Genomic DNA, 22,915 nt, shown 5'->3' on the forward strand with positions numbered 1-22,915 from the left:
GTGCAGGAAAAGCTGCAACGCAAATGAATGGCTTTGTCCCCCAAGCCGCCTAAACATTAATAAAACAGCAATGAATAACTGTCAGGTCAATAAAGGTCACTTAAAACGGCCCACAGTGAAGCAATGCAGGCAGGCGGGGAGCTGCAGAATGAAGCTTGCCTCTGGAGACCAGGGTTTGAATATCAACCTAGTACCACTATTTCCTTCTTACATTTTCATTAAGATATATTAGCAGCCTAGATATTCCTTATATAACTCTATACAGACAGCCTCTCATGTGTGTGTGAACTGTATGACGCATTCCACACACCCCTGTTTAAATGAATTAGCTGGGATGTCACCGGAAAATGTTAACTATGAAAGAAATAATAAAATCACCCACTGCAATTTACAATGTGTGCTTTCCTTCAGATGAGAAGGAGACCCTGGCTGCTTTGTGGGTGTTAAAGATCAGGCTAAGAAAACCCTTGCAACTTAACACTGTAGTTGCTTATGATTTGATCACTCTATACACACCGTGCAATATAAACCACAGCTTGCTTTTCAGCGCAGAGGAAATCCCCCCAGATTTCACCAACCACCTATCCCCTTAAATAAAAAGTGGGATACTGGTTATTTAAAACAATCGTTTAGCCCTCAGTGAACATATTAACCACTACATAATGCAGTACAGTTGTCAGTCTCTGCTTGGAGAGGCCCAGAGATGTGTATAAAAAAAACTATTATGAGGGCATATAGGATTGAATCCAGGGCGATCCCCAGTGCGGTACAGTACATGCTCTGAGAAAGCACCAGTCAGGGGGTGTTCATTGAGGGCTGGTGGATTGAAATGCACATCTACGCTACCTTAGAGGTGAATGTAAAACTCAAATCAAAATAAAAGATTCTAACGTGACTCTCCTACCTAATTCCCTTAGCTTATAAATGTTGCTGCCCTGTGAAGATCTCTTCAACAACACAGCACAGTGGAGTTCATGCAGTTCTTGTCTCTCCAGCATTTAATGTGCAATGCAAGGGCAGGATATCAATCTGCCATGCAACAGTTACTGCGCTGCTGTGCTGGCCAGAGAAGGGTTTCCCACAGCGCGTCAAGCAAGCAAAGTTATTAGGTCAGATCATCTGCTGCACTGCTGTAAAAACACACCGTTTACAGGCTTTGAAGACCAGCTGCAGGTTTCACTTTCTTTACCAAGTCCATCTGAACTGATTTGATTTTTGTATCACTTTCCCCTAACCTGGGGTCATGTACCTGCACAGTAATATCGCTTCACAAGCTTTATTCTGCAGCATTACTAATTGCATGTCCTTGTTGGACTGATCACATACACACTCACACAAGCATTTATGTTCTTGCACAACGGCTCTCTCAGGTTCAGATTTCCAGGAATGTTCCCCGCCGCCTCCCGAGAACAGCCCATATTTATAATGCCACTCCTGTGTGCAACAGGCAGTGTGTCACTGCGAGATAACCCCCCACACACAGTCTCACATGTACTGTACATGCAGCAGAGCAAAGGGTGAGGCTCAGGCAACGTTAATAGTCATTGCATAAGAATGAAACAAATTAAAGGGGCTTATAAGAATGCAAATATTACTTTAGTTGTTTTTTTTAAGGCCTTGGTTATTTTCTCCTTACTGTTGCCTGTGTACAACTACACATCCCACTTACGGCAAAAAGTAATTGTAGAAAAAAAAAAAAAACTATCCTGTACATTTAGATTGGTACTGGTCTGCTTTTTGGAGTACAGACAAGTACAGAAATACTGCTCTGAACATACAACATATTCAAAAGGTTTGATCGTTTTATCCACATTGCTATTGAAATGAGGCTACTTTAGTAATTACTATTTATTTCTTAGCAGATGACTTACAGTTGTTACAAAATATCACATTACATGGAAATGGAAAAATAAGACCTCCGTTGCATAGCAGTTTTATCCATTCTGGTTTTACCATGACTTTAATGAGACACACCTGAGCTTGTTACCTATCCACTGGGTCTAATCAAGCACATATTAAAACCTGGAAAGGGTGAAACTGCCATGCAATAGCAGCCTTTTCTCCATCCCTGCTTCTCTACACAGACTCTGCAGGACATTCTCCTGTTTCCCTTCAAAGCGTTGCACTGCCACTTAGAAGAAGTCCCTCGTTAACCGAAGCTGTTCTAGAAACAGACAAAACAACAAGATAATTAGCAGGGCCTTCTATTAAGAAACGTGTGCTGGTGTCTGCAGCAAAACACACACAGTGAACAAGACAGGCTGCAAGAGTAAGTAGTGTAGTGGGAATGAAAGCTGAAAACATCCCAAAGTGTTTGCTCTGGGGCTTTAAAAGAAAGCAGAAGAATAACCATCAAGCTAATTCTAATAACTCAAGGTTCTTCACATAACGCTAGCAAGACCCTGACAAAACTAAGGCAAATGTGCCAAAAGAAATGTCATCCCAAATTCAAACAAGGGCTGCATGTACTGTACAATCTTCAGGGGAAAAAAAACTCAAAGTCACATCTGGATGGTCCTTATACTTACAGTAAAGGCATTGCTTGCTATTAAACACAATAAACACACACACAGACGCACTGTGGTAACAGCCAACAAAGTTCAAGGTCCATTATTCTGCGAAAATGCTCTGCGGGGGAGCTGCTACAAAGCTCAACGCAAATGTCACACTACAGCATGCTGCAGAGATGCCTCTATGAGAGTCAGATGAGACACTTACTGTCGACCTATGGGACAGGAAGCAAACAGTAAACAGCCCTCTATTGAAGATCTTTCTCTCATCCATTTTTGGTTACACACATTCCGAATATGATAAACGTTTGAAAACGGGATTGTTCCTAAAATGAAATACAAAAAAAAAAAAAAAAAAACAGTCCGGTACCCTCTCGTATTTCAAACACCACAGCAGTGGGTAAACTGAAACCCTCAATGCTCTCCCAGCAGACATTGTGCCATGCCTGGGGAGGAAAAGCAGAACAGCATCCAAGCTGGCGCCAGGTACTGCCCACTGAATCTACAGAGACACACAGCTCTGCAGGTACAGAGATGCCTGTTAATAAACCAAGCCTACCCTCCACTCTGAAGGGAAGGTGGAGGAAAGAGTGAAGCCATTTCTTCACAAGACAGGGGCACCACAGTGGAAACTGAGCCCAAAGCAGGATAATCTTCCTCAGTGCAGAAACACAGTCACACTGAATCTCACTGTACAGTTCAGCACTGCAGTGTAATTTAATCCGTCGTGTGTCGGGGGTCTCTCATTCGTCTTGTGCAGTCTGGACGAGAGAAGCACAAAACAAAGCGGTTACAGTAAGAGACACCAAACACACAAAGTGTTTACTTATTATAAAATCACACAAAACCAACACTGTGCTCATGAAACAGGGGAGAGTGTTGGTGTTTTATAACTTCCGAATTGTGCCATATGTTCTATGCATGGTATGGCATCTATTCATAAGATGGACTGGAATTTTGACAATTCCTTAATGGTTGATTTCTCTAACGTGATTTAAAATATAAAAATAGAGAGCTGCTCCAAATGAGTTCATTCACAAGCACTTCTCCATAAAAACAACAAAAAATAAATAAAAAACAGCGCACTGAAGCTTCTTTAATATGAACCAGCTTTTATATTTTGGGTGTTTGATCGAAGCAAGGACTCTCTTCACTTTCATTTTCTACAGTACTGGTGATCCTATTCCGTCAAAGCAAATGAAAATCCAACAGCAACAAACAAGCAAAGACGCATTATGATTTATTTAGATGCGTCTGTTAATTATTTATTAGATTACACGGAAGTCTCTGTGAAAAACCATTACAATTTTTTTTTTTTTTTATACAGACATGGTCATACAACTCAAGTATCGGTACACACGGCACAGTAATTCCTTATCTTTGTCAATGCCAGATTAGCACTTTGTAACCCTTACTCTCTCCTACAAACCGCTGCCTCGCCTCAAGTGGGTTCTTAGTCCACTTTGCTTCTTATCTCTGACTAATGTTGCAAAAGATTTTCAAAAGAAGCAAAATCAAAAACTCGCCCTAGAATGACATGTCTTTACTACAGAGACGCCTCTACTGTTCATTGCCAACATCGCATGAAATGGTTGGTTTTCTTATTTTGCCGTCCTAAGACAAAAATGTGGATAAATGTCCAAATGATTCAGTTTAATGTCAAGTGAGAAAAAAATAAAAATCAATGTGCTCTTGACCTTGTGAGGAACAAAAGACAACAACTCTGGAGGACCAGTGTCCTTTCCTGTACTGTACGGCTGTATATCGGAGTGAGCCACAACTGGTGCTGGACTCCCTGCTGCGAGTCCAGTACACAGGCGTTTACAGCTGCTCAGCCCTCAGGACTCCCCAGGTGTAACCAGACACTCCTTCTGAAATTCAATACAGAGTGCAAGCATGGCAGTGTTTAAAGAAGACAGCAAACAAGCTCCTCTTTGCTTCAGCTAATGCACTGGAAGCACCAGGGATATGTAACTTTCTGAAACAGAGGCGCATCTTAAAGGGGAAAAGACCTTGATGTGTGAATAAAAAAAAACCTGAAATACAAAGGCAAATATAAAAGAAAGAAAGGAAGTTAGGAACATACAACCCTCACCAAAGCTTTATACAAAATTACTGAGGTGCTGTCAACGTCAGCTTGATTTTCTTTTTTTTGCAACCGATAGTAAAAGTTTTTATAATGCTTCATTTGCTGTCCTAATTAAAAAGTAAATTAGCTCAAAAGGTCATACCTAGCTACAGAAAGATCATGTAGTTTCCTTCATAAAAAAAGAATTGCAAATTAATTCAGAAATGAAAAAGGAGTGTTACTCGGAGGCCTTCGCTGGCCATTATAAATCTGAGGACCAATGAACTACAGTGTGGTAGACTGAATGGAGACAAGAAATAAGTCTGGAAATCAAAAACAGCCTAAAAAAAACCATAAAGGACCTTGTCCGAACGTGGCTGTGTTAAAGAGAGGAGTGAGGGATTGTTATGTCACTGTTTGGATTATTTAAAACGCCAGGCGCCACTGTGCCAGCTAACTGTGCTCAGCCCTTTACTAAATGAACCGATCAGATTCGATGAATAGCACTTACATAACCAGTAACACGTCTCACCTGGGGCTATACTGAAGGTGTTTAAACTAAGAACTGACAGCCAGCTGGAACAGATCAACAATTCTAGTTAAAAATAATAATAATAATAATAATAATAATAATAAATGAAACAAGTCTTAAAAATAAAACATATTTGGAAAAACACGTTTAAACTTAAATTGGAAAAGTGGCATTTTCATCAAATGTAAGTTTTTACAGCGTGACACATCTAACCCTAGAAGGAATGCTTAACACTTTTCCGCTCTGCAACATACAGTGAGTGTGCATTTGTGTTCTCTCAATGATATATATTTTCAATCAAAAAATGTATTAGAATGTCGTTTTCTTTGTAAACATTTGTTTGCCCTTTATGCCGAACAGACTTCCTTTCACTAACCACGTCGGCACCAATTTAGCTTAGGCTCAAATCTGCCTTGAAATAAATAAAGCCACAGGTTTCATTTTCACTGTGTGTTTTATCCCCTTCTTTCTACCTTACAATAGCTTTTAAACAAAAACCAAATTCAAAAGATGACATTCTATGTACGTGCTCCCCTACCCTTTGGAGTGTGCCTCTGTCAAAGCACACTCATTGAAATGCAATTACTGCCCAGCGAACTTCAGTGTGCCTGGATTTGCAAAAGGCAAAGGAAGATCATATCATGTCTTGACCTCCTTATTTGGTAGTAAAATGGGTTTTTTTGTAGCACACAGCTGCTGCCTCACTGTTCATCCCTTCTGGTGTCTTAACATTGAGGGAGTAAAGAGATGCAGAGGTGGGCCACAAGAGCACAAGACCTGGGGCCAAAGACCTGGGTTCAAATCTGGACATGGAGAGACACGCGTAAAACCATCTTTTCGATTTGTTGCATAACAAAATACCATTGTAAAAAAAACAATAAAAATTATATATATATATAAGACTCGCAACTTCAGAACTCAGTACTGTAGATCTGAGAGGCAGAGCTTCTGTGTTCTGCATTGTTCTTTCATTTTTAGTTTTCACATTCACTTATCCAGCAAGCATGTTAACCAGAACAGGAACAGAGCAGGTCAACAGGGGCTCAATTTGAAAAACCTCAAAAAAAGGGCAGTCCTAAAGCAAAGTGGCCAGGCACTTCACTATACAGCACTTTCACTCTACAGAATATTACAGGAAACGTGACTTCACTTGCACTAAATATAAATAGTCTGCAAGGTGGGGGGGTAGATATTTCTATTAGTCTTGGGTGTGCAGGGGAGTCATGTTGGTGTGCTTGTTTTTCACAGTATTGCTGTTGGCCTCTTAGCAGTATCATTATTCTTGCAAACAAGAACGTTAGCCAGCAATACAAAGCAATTCTGAAATGCTGCACTGTTTATGATGTTGGTATTGTTTTAGCGTTTCTGAAATGCTACACTGTTTATTGAGACTTGCAATGGAGCGTCACACTTTCATTTGGTTCCTGCAGTTTTCAGAATACAGCAGTACTGATATCTGTCTGTTCAAACATGTGTGAACAGTGCTCTCGTTGCCTGAAGAATAAAGGAGAAGCCTTGCATCTTCCACATAGGCATGTCAATATTTAACCACTAACAGAAATAAAAATCCTCAATGCTACAGTGTAGTACTTCAACTTAACTGACGCATTGATTTTTATATTGTTTCATAAAGTGTCATCATTTATCCTGATACTCTGCAAGTAACACAGCATGGGAAAGTGAATGTAGAAATGAAGATACATGGAAGAGTACTAACACAACACATACAACAACATAAGCACAAAAACAATTAATGTTGCCCCGAGGGATTTAAACAATGCAGACTTACAATTTTATTTCAATGGGTATGGGTGAATGGAGAAACGATAATATCGAAAAATACAGAAAAACACAGGTTTTCATACAAAGGCATTCAAAAGATCAGTTTAAAAAAAAAAAAAAAAAAAAAAAGTTCTGTATTGACAGCAAGCATTCACGTGTTCAAAGTGTCCGTGTTAGAAAGAGTCCATTGTAACTGGAAGTTACAGAACAACTAATAAACTCAATAAAGCAATGCTGTAGTACGAAAGTCAAGATTACAATACTGCAATGAAGACATCTTTTGCCTGACAAACAGTTAATATCGCTCCATAACAGCCTGCTGAATATGCTATTGAAGGCACCAGCCGAAATGTTAGCTGGTCTTCTAAAACAAAGCTCTGTGCGGCTCAATTAAATAATTAAGGGAATGGCTGGAAAAAAGACCTGCACTGGAGTAGGATCAAGCATGACTGTACCGCTAGCGTGCATGCCTGTGCCTTTGCCATCTGAGAGCCTGATTCTTATCACTGAGACAACAGCAGAGATGCAGTCCCTGTATTTCTGCTACAGTGCTATTCTGGGTTTTTTTCAGTTAATTATTTCCCCCTCCCCCCCTCCTCCTCCTCTCTCTCCTTTGTGTGCAATCCAGCCAGCCTCACCTCCCACAAAAATAACCTGCAATCATTTACTTCAGAGCTACAGTGAGTGCAGGGCTTCCCCAAGGAGTCCCCTTGCCAGCTCACTGTACTGTATGTGTGTGTTGTACTGGGGATTCCGCGGTTGCCCATAATACTTTGCGCGTAGCAGGCTTCTGGTGTAAATAAAGAGCTCCAGTGAAGTAAGGAATCTGACTAAAACACGCTTAAATCAGCTGTGTATAAAAAGGCTGGTCCTGAATCCGTTTCAGAAGAGTTTTGCTGCTGCTGTCCGCTTGTATGGCTACGTATGCATGTACTTGTTTGGCCGTATTTGTATCTCAAGGACCAGAAAATCCATCAAAAGAAGCCATCCATCATGTTATTACTGCAACATGTACTCACAGACATTACTACATGCACACAACATTTAATCAGATATGGAACAGACCATGAAGAAATATTAAATTACAAGAAACTGGCTACCATGTTTAAAACGTTCAAAATTTAATTTATTTTTTAATTAATTTAGTTTAAACTACTACCCGATTTCAAAAGTACCCGATCACAAATAAGAATTGCTCTTCGACTCAGTCCCAGTTTAGACTCTAATGTCATGTCCGCGTTCCTCTGTAATTGGAGCTGAGGGTTTGATTCAAATCATATGTCCCGTGTCTACATGTGGGGTGGGGAGTGGCACAGTGATGTAGGTCAGCTACACTTGGGAACGAGAAGCAGCTGTTGAGACAGGCTTGAACTGTCATAACTTCTACCAATACAGTAAACCAGTCCACACTTGTTTTAAAATCCCCTTGACTGCAATGAAGGGTTAGAAACTCACACTAGGTCCATGTGCCCAGTCCTAGGTTTCAGAATTATTACTTAAGTGATGAGCAGCCCTGAGTTTGAGCAATCAGCTCGTTCCCCTATTGCTATTAAAACGATCCTAACATTAACCCTACAGACTAAAGGGAGGCTTGGACCCCTATTTACACTACCTGAATAATAGACGATCATAGCATGGTTTTAGTGGCCAGGGTTTATTGGTCATCCACCATTATAAAACGGGCGTGTCCAATAGAAAAGTTTTGGGTTTTTATTTTAAAAAGTCAGCATGTATTTCTCCAAAGGTCAAGGGCATGAGAATGCCTTTTTAGTAACTGCTTGTTCTAAATTGTAAATGAAAAGTGCATTAAAATACAGCTGTATCAAATGACTGAGAGCACAGAGTAGTAGATTGTATTGGCTTTAGGCTCCCCAGCAATACACCAGTCCTGCAGCATTCCAGTTTATGACAGCTGTCATCGTAGCGCACAGCACTATCTCACGGGCACAGCTTTCTGGAGCACTGCTGTAAACTGACATGTTTAGTTTCAGTTTAGTAGCCATTTCGTGGATGTTAAAGAAACCCCCCACTGAACACGTCTGTGTTTCTACCAATAGACATGCGGCAAAACCTATCTAATCCAGCCCCTCTATGAACCAGCATTCTGGATAATTCGGCAGTTTCTGGGTCCCAACCAAATAAATCCCAGTTGAAATGAATGGCATGATCTTGTCCAATCCGTAATCCGCCATGGTTCGTAAACCTGTCTCCTTAAAATCAGTGTAAATCGCACTGTGCAGTCCAGCACAGACTCATGTGTTTTTTCTTACTAATTGTATAATTATGTTTTGTGGATAAAGTGGAATAAGAATCCTTGAGTTACTGTGTATATCTGGACAGTACTTCTACTGTAATCAAGCTTTTGAAATAGCTTGTCATCAATACCTGTTTTTTTTAGGGTACAGTATTAGATTTTACAGTAGCTCTGTAATCCAGCACACAGCCAAATTAGACAGGTTTACTGTACAAAGTCTTAGGATACATGTGCCGCATGGAGGCTATAATTGCTGTGTGATGCAGCGTCGAATTAGTATGCTGTATAATGTACAGTAGCATTCACCCATGAAACAAGTCTCATCAGTTATTATTAATACGTGATTACAATTAATTTTATAACCTTTACAATGTTTCTAATTATGAGTCAGATGAAATGTTTGCTTTAATATTTTACAACAATACAATCTAAAACTAGCAGGATTTAAGTATTAAAATCCACTTTCACACCACCAGTTATCTTCAGTAGCCTTCTCCGTCATTGTTTGAATCTTTTATAAAAAGTTGAATTAACTTCACTGAAGGGGTGCCAGTAGAGCAGCCCTCTCCCCCAAGTCGGTGAGCAAGTACAGGGTGTCTCTTTCAACACTGTCTCTCAGTTTCAGTAGAGGATGCAGCACGGCACACTGCATGTTAAGTGAGGAGTCCTAGCTTGAAAGTGTGGGCAGCTCCAACATATGAGTACCAGTTTGGAGGAGAGATATTATCTACAGGATAGTGCCTTCAGATCAGAGACTTATTTCAGGTCTCTAGTTCTCAAAGTGTTAAAAGATGACCTAGGTACTCTGTACATGCATTAGGTAAATGTTGTATACCCTTTAACTAGAATTACTGTACTCGCCAATGGTTTGGGGTATAATTTCACAACACTACACTATAGTAGAAAATAACATCCTGGTACCTTTGCTGTAGGTCACAAGGTCTGATTGCAGAATTGATTGCCACCTTATTAAGATCATTAAAATATAGCTTGCTGTCTTAAAACGTACCTCAAAAACACCAAGCACTTTTCCAGTTAAACAAGCCAATACAATAAAGCACAGCAGCACAGAAGTGTGCCATGGCTTTCTGAACACTGCAGTATTAGGAAGTAAGTTTATTTATTTATATAGGGTCTTTCATACAACAGTCTTTCATACAAGTAGTACGTCATGTGGAAGAAATTTGTAGTTGAATGTACATCTAAAATGACGTTTTAAATCTTGAAAACTAGGTCTGTGTTCCGATGAGACTAAAGATGCTGTTAGGTTAATTAAATTTGTCTCTCCCAATCTTCCCTAAGAGCATTCCTGTTGATCTGCTTCAAAAGGACTAGATATTAGTAACAGAGGGTCGTAAAGATTTAAACTGGGAACTGACCGTCGTGGTATGCTGACTGTTGTGTTGTTCAAGTCAACCGGTGGAAGTGTGATGATATGGGGAGGAATCTCCTTTAACACAAGAACGCCTTTGGTGCAGATTGGGGTCTGCCTTACTGCTCAGCGATACATTCATGAAGTCCTTGAGGTAACAGATTTTCTGTTCCTGCAAGCCAATCTGGAAGTGTCGATTTTCCAACAGGACAATTCAAGACCACACAGTGCTAGGATTTCAATTGCACGACTTCATACAATGTCGAGGTCTTTCCGTGGCCAACTTTTTCTCCTGACCCGAGTCCAATAGAAAATCTGTGGGACCAAATCGCCAGTGCCATCCACAGGAGACAACCGCGACCAGCCAACCTCACCAGCTGCAGCTGCACAGTAAGACTGGTGAACATCCCACAGCAGTCTATCCAGCGGCTGAAAGGGTCTATGCGTCAATGCTGCCAGGATTGCGTTAATGCTCAGGGAGGTCATACCTGATACTAACTTTATAATGTTTTCTGAAACTATATCATGATTTTGTATTTTTGTTCACATTTTCTGTTATTTTGTTTGATATCTATGTTTACAATATTTGATTAAATCCATTAGACCCGACTGTTGCGTTTCTTTTGTGTGCATCTGTGTGTGTTTATATACAGTATGTATGTATGTATGTGTGTGTGTGTGTATATATATGTATATACACACACTTTTAACGTTAATATACTGACCTAATTTAACTGGTTAACCCCTTGTGACATTGAAAGTGAAAAGCATATTCTTATAACTTAGCCTCACATTTCTTTTCTCTTTTGTTCATAGTTTGTTTCACAGATTTGAAAACACTGAATTATGAAACTGCAAATATAAACCTGTATATGAAATCTGTGAAGGACTAAAACCCAATTTTTATATTTAAATAGTACATCACATAATAGAGGCATCATCCTGTATATTAAGAAATTAACTAATATGTTTGTATATAACCAACATAGTGGGGGCATGGCCTTGGATATCAAGGTATTAATGTTAAATATGATATCTTCACAAATATGGACTACATTCAGACACCAGCTCTTTAACAGGTTAAACTCTAAATAAGACCAATGTTTCTTCCAACAGATCAGCACATACAGACTAAACAGACAAGGCTGCTGTCGCTACATACAAGTACACATTGTTCACATATTCGTATTAAGTTACTTGGGTCACAATATCATGATGTCAATATACTACAGCGTGCTGAAAGCTAGTGCCAGCAACGACGCGTGACACGGCTAGCAATGCACACTACTGTACTGTACTTTGGTTGCACGTTGCCATGGTTAAATTGACAAGACAACCGAAGTATGAAGTAATAAAAATCCACGGACAGAATTTACAACAGCAGATTATCAAGCTTAAACTACACAGCGCCTCTTCAAAACACAGAAACGGCATGCATTACTAAATATGGAAAAACTATGCTGATCAGTTGGAGTATACGGTCAGTGCTAACTTGTATAAAATCCCCTTGAGGGCAATATGAACAGCTTCTATTAAGACCAGAGCTCTGACTGTTAGGATCATTTTACTCAATCCATTTTGTGAGAGCAACTGAGGGAATTACACTGTGCCATTATATTGGCAAACGACAGACCGATGAATATTAAATGTGTCTAGTTACCATGCTCATAATATTACAATGCCCTATTGACAAGGCAGGTAATGTACAATAGTAGTGTTATGACATTCTACTGACTGACAGAAAGGGTTAATGATGTAATATGTTATGATGTATCTGGACTTAAAGCCTAGTATAGGACTACATAAGTGTGCTTGTATAAGCTTTGTGAAACAGGACTCCAATATAATAACAAGGATATAGAATGATACAATTTGCATGCTGTATTCACAGGGCTGGGGAATATTGCATTTATTATATGGCTAGATTTATCAGCAAAGCCAAACAATTGAGAATGTGCATTTGGACACAGGTTAGGGACAAGGCTAAGGAATCGTGGGCTATGTCATAATGTAATGACTGTATTGGGCTGTCAAGAAAGATATAGATTGCTATGGGTTACTGACAGGCCTAGTGAAACAACACAGGCTTTTATAATGCTACATTGGTGTAACGCCGGTTAAGTGTGTCATAAATAAGTGAAATACATACATGTGATATACAAACAGTTTCTACAATCCACACAAACATGAAGATCATTATTTATGTGCAGAGCATGTCAATTTCCAATAGGGCTCCTAATATTAATATCCTGCCTCTTAGCCAGTATTGACATTTACTATTGACAGGGCTAAGACGCAGGATAATAATTATCTTTGTGCTTGTGGATTGCAAAAACTGTTTGTATATATCACACACACACACACACACACTATATATATATATATATATATATATATATATATATATATATATATATATATATATACACACATACACACACACACAAACAATTTCACATATTTATGACAAACTTAACCGGCCGTACATAGATGTAGAATTATAAAAACTGGTTTTGTCATGCGAATGAATTATGATATGGTCTGTTGACAGGTCTAAATATGCAGTATTAATATCACTAACCTGCACCGACTTCTTTTCAACGCGAGTTATTAAACAGAGAAAAAAATGAAAAATAACACACACACACACACACACACACATTTTATAATATATGTGTGTGCGCATCGTTACATTTACAAAGTTAAGAACCTTTGCCTAAAATGTACGACCGAGTTTGTGACCTGATCATACACAGTTATGACACATTGTACTTGACGCTCCGACAGGTTTTGCGGATGTAAATCGCCTATACAAAGTTGGAAAGCCAGTTTTATGGGCGGTTAGGTGTAATTTATGATAAACCAAAAGAACAGCGAATCAACACACCGAAAATTTTACACTCATTTTTTACATCAACGATTGCTGCCAATGCTTTTGCCAAGCACTCATCAGTACATATTACTTAATAATGCCATGGCTGCGGTGGTCCGCTGCGGTTACTTATTCCAGTCACGGGAAACTTGACACGTCCTGCCCCGACTGAACTGCAATCACTACGCTACCCTGTTCCAGTCCGCATTAGACTGCCTAACCTGCATCCTTATTCCCCCGCAGCCCAGTTCCGTTCCCCCAGCCTCAGGGCATCCCTTACACCTCTGCCCCCATCCACGTCCTTCCTTGCGTTCCACTGTCCCCTTCCGAGAACTCACCGTTCTGTGGTGCTGGTGGTGCCTGTGCCTAGTGACGCCCAAGGCGGGGAAGCCGACTGACAGCGCTGCAGCGCTCCGGGACAGAACGAGCAAAGATCTGTTTGCCGTGGCTGCCATCTCTCTACTGGAAACCAGCCCTAAGTCCGGACCGCTGCAGGGAAACCGAGCGAGAGAGAGAGAGAGAGAGAGAGAGAGAGAGAGAGCGCGAGCAAGCGGGCGGGGTTGAAGAGGATTTATTTAGTAGAAGCAATCGCAGAACAACAGGCCAATCCGGAAAGGTGAAAAGCAAGAATAGCCATTCGGTGAATCCGGCCCAGCCCAGCGGGAGTGTCTTAGTGTGTAGAGAAGATTTTGAAACTGTATTACTCTGTCCACATTTTGGCTCAATGTGCTGCCGTGTTGAATTGATGTGGAGGACTTCCAGGAGCTAGAATGTCGTCAGTTTCATAACCTCATATTTTCAAACTGGGAGAGCAGCCGGGCTGGTGGCAGAGTAGGAGGCGAGGCAGGGATAGGAAATCCAATCGAGGCGTTGCCAAACTGCTAAAGACAGGATGGCAAGGGTTTCAAAAAGTCAGCCAGAGAACGGCGAGCCAATAAGGGAGGCAGTCGTTGTTTCTTTTCTATTTTTTATTTAATTATTTTTTACAGGGGAGGCGTGATTTTAGTTTTATTGCAACAGTTTAAAACCTGGAAGCAGTAACTTTATTAAAGGTACAGGAAACATTCAAACGCGACCACATATACTGTAATTACCGTATTGTCAGTGTGATTGTTTCCATTGCTAGGATATTACTAGCATGCCGACTTCATACGCTATGCATGTGTGTAGGTTGACTACTGGTCATCCATAACCTCAAAACACGCAATCAGCAATTTAAGGTTAAAAAAAAGATGTAAGGAACTCGAGGCTGAACACAGTCTAAGATGTTCTGGAATTTAAACAACATTTATATTTACAGTAAAAAAAAAAAGGGGAGCTTCTTATTTTCTTGGACCAGCCAGCTCTTCAACCCACATTGCAGTCTCTTGAGCCAGCACAATCAGTTTCACACCCACTAGTCCTGTGCTGGTTCTTGCTGGAATTTGCAATGTGAGTACTTGAATGGACACTTCGCAATAACGTCAACTGCTCTTCACCCTGTAATGCTAAAAGCTTACATCTGTAATCTATTGTTCACATTTCAGGCAGTGGGGTGTATTTATTTGCATGCACAATGGAAAACACTGGCATTCTCTCCTGCTGCTTTCAAAGTTGAATCTCTGTAAAAGCATAGGGAAGTGTAATAAATCAGAGTGAGTAATACATTAAATAAACAATTGTGTAATTACTAATGTGACCCTGCACCCATTTTAAGTAATGTCCATTATAACAAAGCAGTCTTCTGATTCTTTTCAAATTGCCGACCCGGGGGACTCACTTTAAAACACACCCAGAACAGACAAACACAAACAGAATACTCCTTAGCAACATCAAGCCAGTCGCTCACAAGAGGGCCTGCATTTCTGGGTGGGCCCATCTTCTCTAACAGCAGTGGGGGTGGCTGTCAGTTCAGAAGTCTAAAGCAGTCATTCAGAGGAGTTTTGTATGCAGTATATTTCCATAATTTTGAACCACTGTTGGACACTGAAACCGGTGACTGCTTATTCAAAGTGCCTCTGTCTCTTGTTCACGTGTATCATTGACAAAAAACAAATGGTCCCTTTTTATTTAATATAACCTGAAAGTTACAAACACAGCAGAAATGGTGGGTGTTGATAAGTCAGAGGTGTCTGTAACTGTTATTTTCAGCGATATAAGCTATAGTAATAAGAAGAAAACCAAAAAATAAAATAAGCATGAATAGGTTTTTCTTTAGCAGGTATTGTTCACAGTGCCTGATCTTCGCGCCTTTTACAATAGCCAGGAAGCCTATTTTGTGGTTTCAAGTGGAGTACTTGCTTCGTTAAGTGTGGGGTGCATTTATTTGAGGTTTTTCAGTGCTGTAAACTACTGTTGTTATTTCTGTGTCATATTAACCTGTGTGACCCACATAGCTGCTAAAGGAAAGGACTGAGGCCAGTGATTTTTGTAATATCAACAAAAAAAACATTGCCCTCCACTTATTAGCGTTAGCTGGAAAGCTAAACCACAGCTACATATGGTAGTTTTCTTTCTAGCTTCACCACTGAATATAAAAAATATCATACTTAAGAAACTGGCTTTTCATGCACCTGGGATTGTTAAGTATGGCAAATCTGTCCGTTTGATTGGGTTCTGATCACTGAAACCTTTCTTGACACCAGCCAGTTAATTCCATCCAGCAGCCTGAGGCACGGTACTGTAATGTATAGGCAAACTGATATGAATGGAGATGTGTTGACAGTGGGAAGTAGACATGCCATTTTTCATTGCTGTTTCCGTGTTCCACTGCAGTCGTGATAGCCCCATCAGGACTCATTGTTTACCACTGTGGACAGTTTTGAATTCCCAGCTATTAAAAAAATTCGAGAGATTTTAAAAAATGTGTCATTTACTTGCTAGAGTTTTAAAATTCATTTTCAAGACAGCTTTAGGGCTGTTTTAATGGTGCCAGGAACTACTGCAAAGGTAAGTCTGCCCTCTATAATGCAGCATAGAGGTAGGGACTGAGGCAAAAGATCTGTCTCAAAATTGGACTCCTAGCTCATAAGACAAATATGGCCTTTTGCTTCATACCAATTTACCAGCACATTCTGCTTCCAGTTATCTAGCCACAGTGGCATCTTAGGCACATCATTATTTTGCATTTTCTCTCGATATAATCTAAAAAAAAAAACTTCTGCTGTAATTCATTTAAATTGTACATAATATAATCAAAACGAACTGCTGTGTGAACTGGAGTTTCATGTTACTTAAATCAATTAACTTTCAAGGCTGTCAACCAGGATCAATTTGTCAGTGGATGAGTTTTTAATTAGACCAGGATTAATACTGCATTGTCCACTCTCCCACTGTAAATTAAATGGACCTAGAATTTCCCTTAAGCTAAACTTATAATGTCAAACCAAAGATGATGCAGTCTTTTCATACCCTGGTTACAGTGGACAAATGGAAGACAAGTATATGAAAAATACAGTGTGACGGAAAGGACACTCGCCATCAACAATTAGAAATGAAAGCACATTATGGTACGCGTAGTGCTGCACATGGCTGTGATATCAGTAAAACATTCAAACAAGACGTTGTTTATGGAGTAGTTCTAGAGCTTATGGACAGGATTACTAGTAGCTTTTTTTAAAAAAAAAATCTTTAAAGGGGAGGACGATATACAGTTGTGTCAGTTTTATATTGCACATCTGTCTGTTTATCTAGCTAGTATGGATACATTGTAGATTCTAATGTTCCACTCCATTAGGCTAATGACGAGGACAGGTTGCAGTTAGAATAAGTCTGAGTTCATGATCTTACTAAATTACTAAATCACAAGCCACAAACAGCCTTGGGGTCAGGGAATTAACATGTGTGGTTTCCAAAGTCACACCTCACCACTGTTTTCCCATGCAAAGTACCATGGCTGAGATAGTGGTCAATCTTTCAGCCTACACTGTTCACTAAAGGGAAACTGCTCTCACTTCCAGCAACGTGACCTTCTGCTGAACCAGAAATCCAGATTCCTGTAAATCCATAGCCTTATCCAGGGTTAGCCTTGGGGGTGAAGTGATCCGCACAGATGGTTGGAGGTAGTCCATAATACTCATATGTGAGGGAGTATTCATAGCCATCTAGCAAGCATGCAACATGTTGAACTGGTTAAACCTCAGAAAAGCAGCAACAGCAAGGTCAGGCCTGCCTGTACTTCCTCTTCTTCTTGGCTTGTGAGCTAATCAGATCTCAGAAAGCTATGTTCAGATCATTAGAGTGGAGTCTAAACATGTTTACATGTTACACATTCTATGTAAATAATAAAAAGTCAGTTATTGAACACCACCTCCTCCCCCGCTCACAGTAAAGGCCAGGTTGTTTGAACACCTGCCTTACTGTCTGTGGAGATGAAAACCTGGCCTGTACCACCCCATTTCATGGATTGTGGAGGCAGAGGATTGCCTCAGATACATACTGGCAAGGTAAATGGAGTAGATCGGGATGTAGAAATCCGGTCCTGGAGGTTCGGAGTCCTTCAGGGTTTTAGTTCATTAAATAATTAAGTGATTAAGACCTGGAAGCAGGTTGTTTCAGTTCAGTAAATTAGGCTAGAGGTGGAACAAAAACCAGGAGGATTGTGGACCTCGAAGGACTGGAATTGTGCACCCCTGGAGTAGATGTATTGCTGTAGCTAATAGAAAAGCGTCACAATGAGGGCTGATGTAGACTAGTGCTTTTCACTTGTGGTGGTTTTGGAGGTCTTACGGACATTATATCAGAGCACATTACAACACCATAGAATTAAAGTCAATGTCAAAACACAAGTCTACTATAATATACTACAGCGTTCTGTATAGTATACTGTAGTAAACTACAGTGCAAAAGAATACAGCCGTCATCATGAAAGCCATGTTATCCTGTGTAATTAAACTGTTTGTCGACAAAGCCATAAAAACCATTAGAAAATAATGTAATAGTTGTTTTTTTTTTTTTATGGGAAGCAATGGCACTGTAAAAACACGATTACGGGAAACAGTAAAATAATCATACAGTATAATATACTGTCTGTTCTAACACCCCTATTCCTGTCGGTACTGCTCTTCTGGGGCTTGGCAGTATTTATTGACTGCTGTTGCCCTCCATGGGGACTACATCACTGTTCATCTGTTTGTGATTATTTCATTTACACTGAAGATCATCACAGTGAAAATCACTTGGCAATTACTATAGACATTTTATTATACTTCCAATCCTGTATTCCCTTAGTCATGCATTGTATTAAAGTGTAAGCAGATGAAATAGCTTTTTTCCATTAATATTTTCATGGCGTCTGCAATCATTCTGAGTGGTTCAGTTATGTTGTTCCAATACTGGGTCATCTTAATCTTTCTCTAAATCTGCCTTTATCTGTCTCATTCCAATCAAATCTTGTGACACTTCATTTCTGTCCAGTCCCATATATTGTCCGGCTGGAAAAAACCTGATGTATCATGCATCACGTTTAGGATCAGCTCTTGAAGCTGAATCATTCAAATATATTGAATCTTGGTCTATATTTAGCTGAGATGTGTGTGTTATTCATGTGTTGAACATGAACTGTGTGCATCTGTAACACACACAGAACCAGTACACTCAGACACAAATCCCATTTCAGAAAGCCTGCCAGTAATTGCCAATGATGGGCTGACGTGTGTCAATATCTGTAAAACAAATCTGGCTGCTTACTTCATTAGGAGATGTAATTTCCGAGTTGCTCAGCAGTGGCTTGTTAAAAAAGCAATGTTTCACCCTAATCAAATATAGGGAAGGAATATACAGCTTCCTTACTAGCTGTATGTTGTTGTTATTTAGCCCCAAGGTTTCTCTTCTTACGCCAGAAGAACATCTGCCAGCTGTCATCAACATGAAATGAAAGGCACAGGCTAGTATGACATGTTTCTTTATGTTGTTAATGGTGCCAGTAATGAAGGATGTACATCAATTACCAGCAGGATGGAATTACCTGATGAGCTTGCATTGAGAAGCGCTTCACTTTGAGATGGAATGATACTAAAAATGTGTTTTAAATATATTGGAAGCAAATTTTCCTCTCATCCTATGGAATATTTTTTGAATACATAATTCTTATTATGTAATGGTCACTTGCTGTATTTAAAATACTGTATATTTAAAATGCTTGGTCAATTAACCCCTGGCCATATGCTATGCGGCAGAGAAGCTGAAAAGGAGAGAACGGAGAGAGAGAGAGAGAGAGAGAGAGAGAGAGAGAGAGAGAGAGAGAGAGAGAGAGAGAGAGAGAGAGAGAGAGAGAGAGAGAGAGAGAGAGAGAGAGAGAGAGAGAGAGAGAGAGAGAGAGAGAGAGAGAGAGAGAGAGAGAGAGAGAGAGAGAGAGAAGGGTTGAGAGGAGCAGGTTGTGCTCCGAAGCTTGGCTGCTGTTTGTTTTGAAGTTCTTGTTTAGACCTTTTGTTTTATTCCTGTTTTGTTTTGTTGTTAAATGAAAGTGCACACAAAGGTGCTGGTCTGCGCTATGCCATAGACAGATTGAGGACAAGGGCCCCCAGCTTCGTTACTGTGACAGAGAGGCAATGGGAGCAGGATATCCATCTATCAAAACCCCTGAGAGCTACGAGCCCTGGCACATGCCCAGAAACCAGACATCCTTGCAGGCTGTTTTGAGTGCAAATCTACGTTTGGTGACAAACTAGCTTCACAACACTCAAAAACTGAAAAGCACTTCCTTTTGAACTTGTTCCTTTCATTAACTGTTACTATTTTTGATCAGAGAGCAACACGTGTTACTGCAAGACTCACTTTCTGTAGAAGCATTGAACTATTTGGTGGCTTTTAAATTGGCGCTATGCTTTTATAGAACAGACCCAATTTTTTATTTATTTGTGTCAATTTCAAAGAAGGCTGACAGTTTTTAATAATTAAAGTTTCATCTTTTGCCACAGTACTCCCCCTTTATACGGCTCTACCTTCATGCCACAAAACTATTTATAAGGTGTCATTGTCTTGGCTCTCATTTGACTCATAATGCCACTCCACAAGCACTTTCATTCTCGTTATAAGGCAGAACACAAATTATACAGTCCTTGTGCACCAGAAAAATTGTCAACATGCGTGGATCTAAATACTGCCACCATTTAACTCATTCATTTATATTAATCCAGTGTGGTGATTTATTAACATCCCTAAACACAATCTGACAATGCAAAGGTGAGAGGTCCATGATAGTCCACCCCCTTTGTTATTTGTTTGCTCGAGTAAGTGTTTCTTTGGTTATATCTCTAATTGTGCCCATAGTGGCTTATCACACACTTTTCATTATATAATGATGTATATATCAATGCGTTTTACATTTAGACACCAGTTAGAATCATTATAAATTACAATGCAGATGTGGAGAGCTTTTATTCAGCATGAATTGTCTAAATGTTTCTGATCCAGGCTGCAGAACAAGGAGCGCTTCGGGTTCTTCCCCAGCCGAACACTGCCTGCCTCTTCCTCCCGCCTGCAAAAATATGAGCTGCAAGGTAACATGACAAAACGCCCCTCTAATTGAGTTTACACTTCTGATTGAGTTCTAATCTGAACTGTCAGTCACGTCCCTGGTGAACCTGAGGACATGTAGAATTCTGAACAGACTCATGGTGCATGGAATGCAAACCACCGAAGTCACCCAAACTCCCCACACTAGAAAATGGGGACTTCTTACAGCTCAGTCCTCCAGTGCACACTAGGGACCACTTTATAAGAGAACAGCCCCATTAGATGCCTACATGTATTTCCAAAGCTGTTACCCATGTGCTATTTAAAGACTGTTTTTTGATTACGCATCATCTCCTACCAAAGCTGTGAATACAGAAATAGAGCACCTTGACTGCACATGTTTGACATACAGCACAGGTGGACTAATGCCCCCATATACTGACCCCAAGAATGTGATGAAATACACCACACCAATGTAAATAGGAAGCACTGGTGTATCGCATATTGGCAAATGGCATACAATACGCTTGCACTTTAAGCTGGAAATCCACAGTGAAGTGTGGAGAGAAAAGCCCTGTAAATGACTCATGAAACAAACCCTTCAACTACTGTGAAGCAATGTGCTGGTGACCTTAGACTTCACACTGACATGGTAAATATACCAAACCATGATGTGGTACAGAACAGAAACACAGCTTTACAGTAATGGCAACACAGTGGATCTGAAACAAATACAGCAGTGGTCTTGATAAGTCTGGTACAGTGCTACACAATACTATAGTGCAATTACAGTAATTGCTAAAGTACATACTTCCATGTTCTTTCTGAAAATCAACCACACCATGTTCTTAGGAGCACTGGTTTATCGCATTCTCTCTTTCTTTTCTTTCTTTCTTTTCTTCACCCAAACTCCCCACACTAGAAAATGGGGACTTCTTACAGCTCAGTCCTCCAGTGCACACTAGGGACCACTTTATAAGAGAACAGCCCCATTAGATGCCTACATGTATTTCCAAAGCTGTTACCCATGTGCTATTTAAAGACTGTTTTTTGATTACGCATCATCTCCTACCAAAGCTGTGAATACAGAAATAGAGCACCTTGACTGCACATGTTTGACATACAGCACAGGTGGACTAATGCCCCCATATACTGACCCCAAGAATGTGATGAAATACACCACACCAATGTAAATAGGAAGCACTGGTGTATCGCATATTGGCAAATGGCATACAATACGCTTGCACTTTAAGCTGGAAATCCACAGTGAAGTGTGGAGAGAAAAGCCCTGTAAATGACTCATGAAACAAACCCTTCAACTACTGTGAAGCAATGTGCTGGTGACCTTAGACTTCACACTGACATGGTAAATATACCAAACCATGATGTGGTACAGAACAGAAACACAGCTTTACAGTAATGGCAACACAGTGGATCTGAAACAAATACAGCAGTGGTCTTGATAAGTCTGGTACAGTGCTACACAATACTATAGTGCAATTGCAGCATTGCTAAAGTCACGTTCCATTGTTCTTTCTTTCTTTCTTTCTTTCTTTCTTTCTTTCTTTCTTTCTTTCTTTCTTTCTTTCTTACACAGACAGCAAAGCAAAGTTAAGTCTATTGGGATTTTGAGATTGGACTTAAACAATAAATGGTTACATTAACCTAATTTATTATTATTATTATTATTATTATTAATAATAATAATAATAATAATAATAATAATAATAATAATAATAATAATAGTATTATATTAATATTAGGGTAGAAATATCTTACCCACATGATATATAAAAGGATTATAGAAATAAAAGACAACTGTTTTGCCTTTAGTAACTTTTAATCAATTATGATTAAGTACAGCCACAGTAGCATGATTTTAAATGAGACTTTCGGCTCCCATACAGTTAAACGCACTAACGAAAGCCTGTTAAGTGACTTTATTATCATGTTTTTTCAGGAATCTCCCCCAGCAATGACGCCCTAGTGGCCGCACCCACTCGTGTGTTAACAAACACACCAGAACCGGGGGGAGGATGAAGTGTAAGAGCGGCGTTAGAACGTGATGACCTCATCAAACCCTCCCTCCAA

The 22,915-nt window shown here is 39.9% G+C and overlaps 1 protein-coding gene across 1 annotated transcript in view; it reads right to left on the reverse strand.

Annotated features, from left to right (window-relative positions):
• Positions 1-13,935, reverse strand: part of LOC121321760 (calcium uniporter protein, mitochondrial-like) — a 45,948-nt gene extending 32,013 nt beyond the window's left edge. The window contains exon 1 of the mRNA XM_041260900.1: positions 13,729-13,935. Within this exon, the coding sequence (XP_041116834.1) occupies positions 13,729-13,845 (117 nt within the window). The 5' untranslated portion in view covers positions 13,846-13,935. The remainder of the gene's footprint in view (positions 1-13,728) is intronic.
• Positions 13,936-22,915: the final 8,980 nt, after the last annotated feature.

This window comes from Polyodon spathula, chromosome 10 (genome assembly GCF_017654505.1).
Source record: "Polyodon spathula isolate WHYD16114869_AA chromosome 10, ASM1765450v1, whole genome shotgun sequence".
Classification (NCBI taxonomy): Eukaryota; Metazoa; Chordata; class Actinopteri; order Acipenseriformes; family Polyodontidae; genus Polyodon; species Polyodon spathula.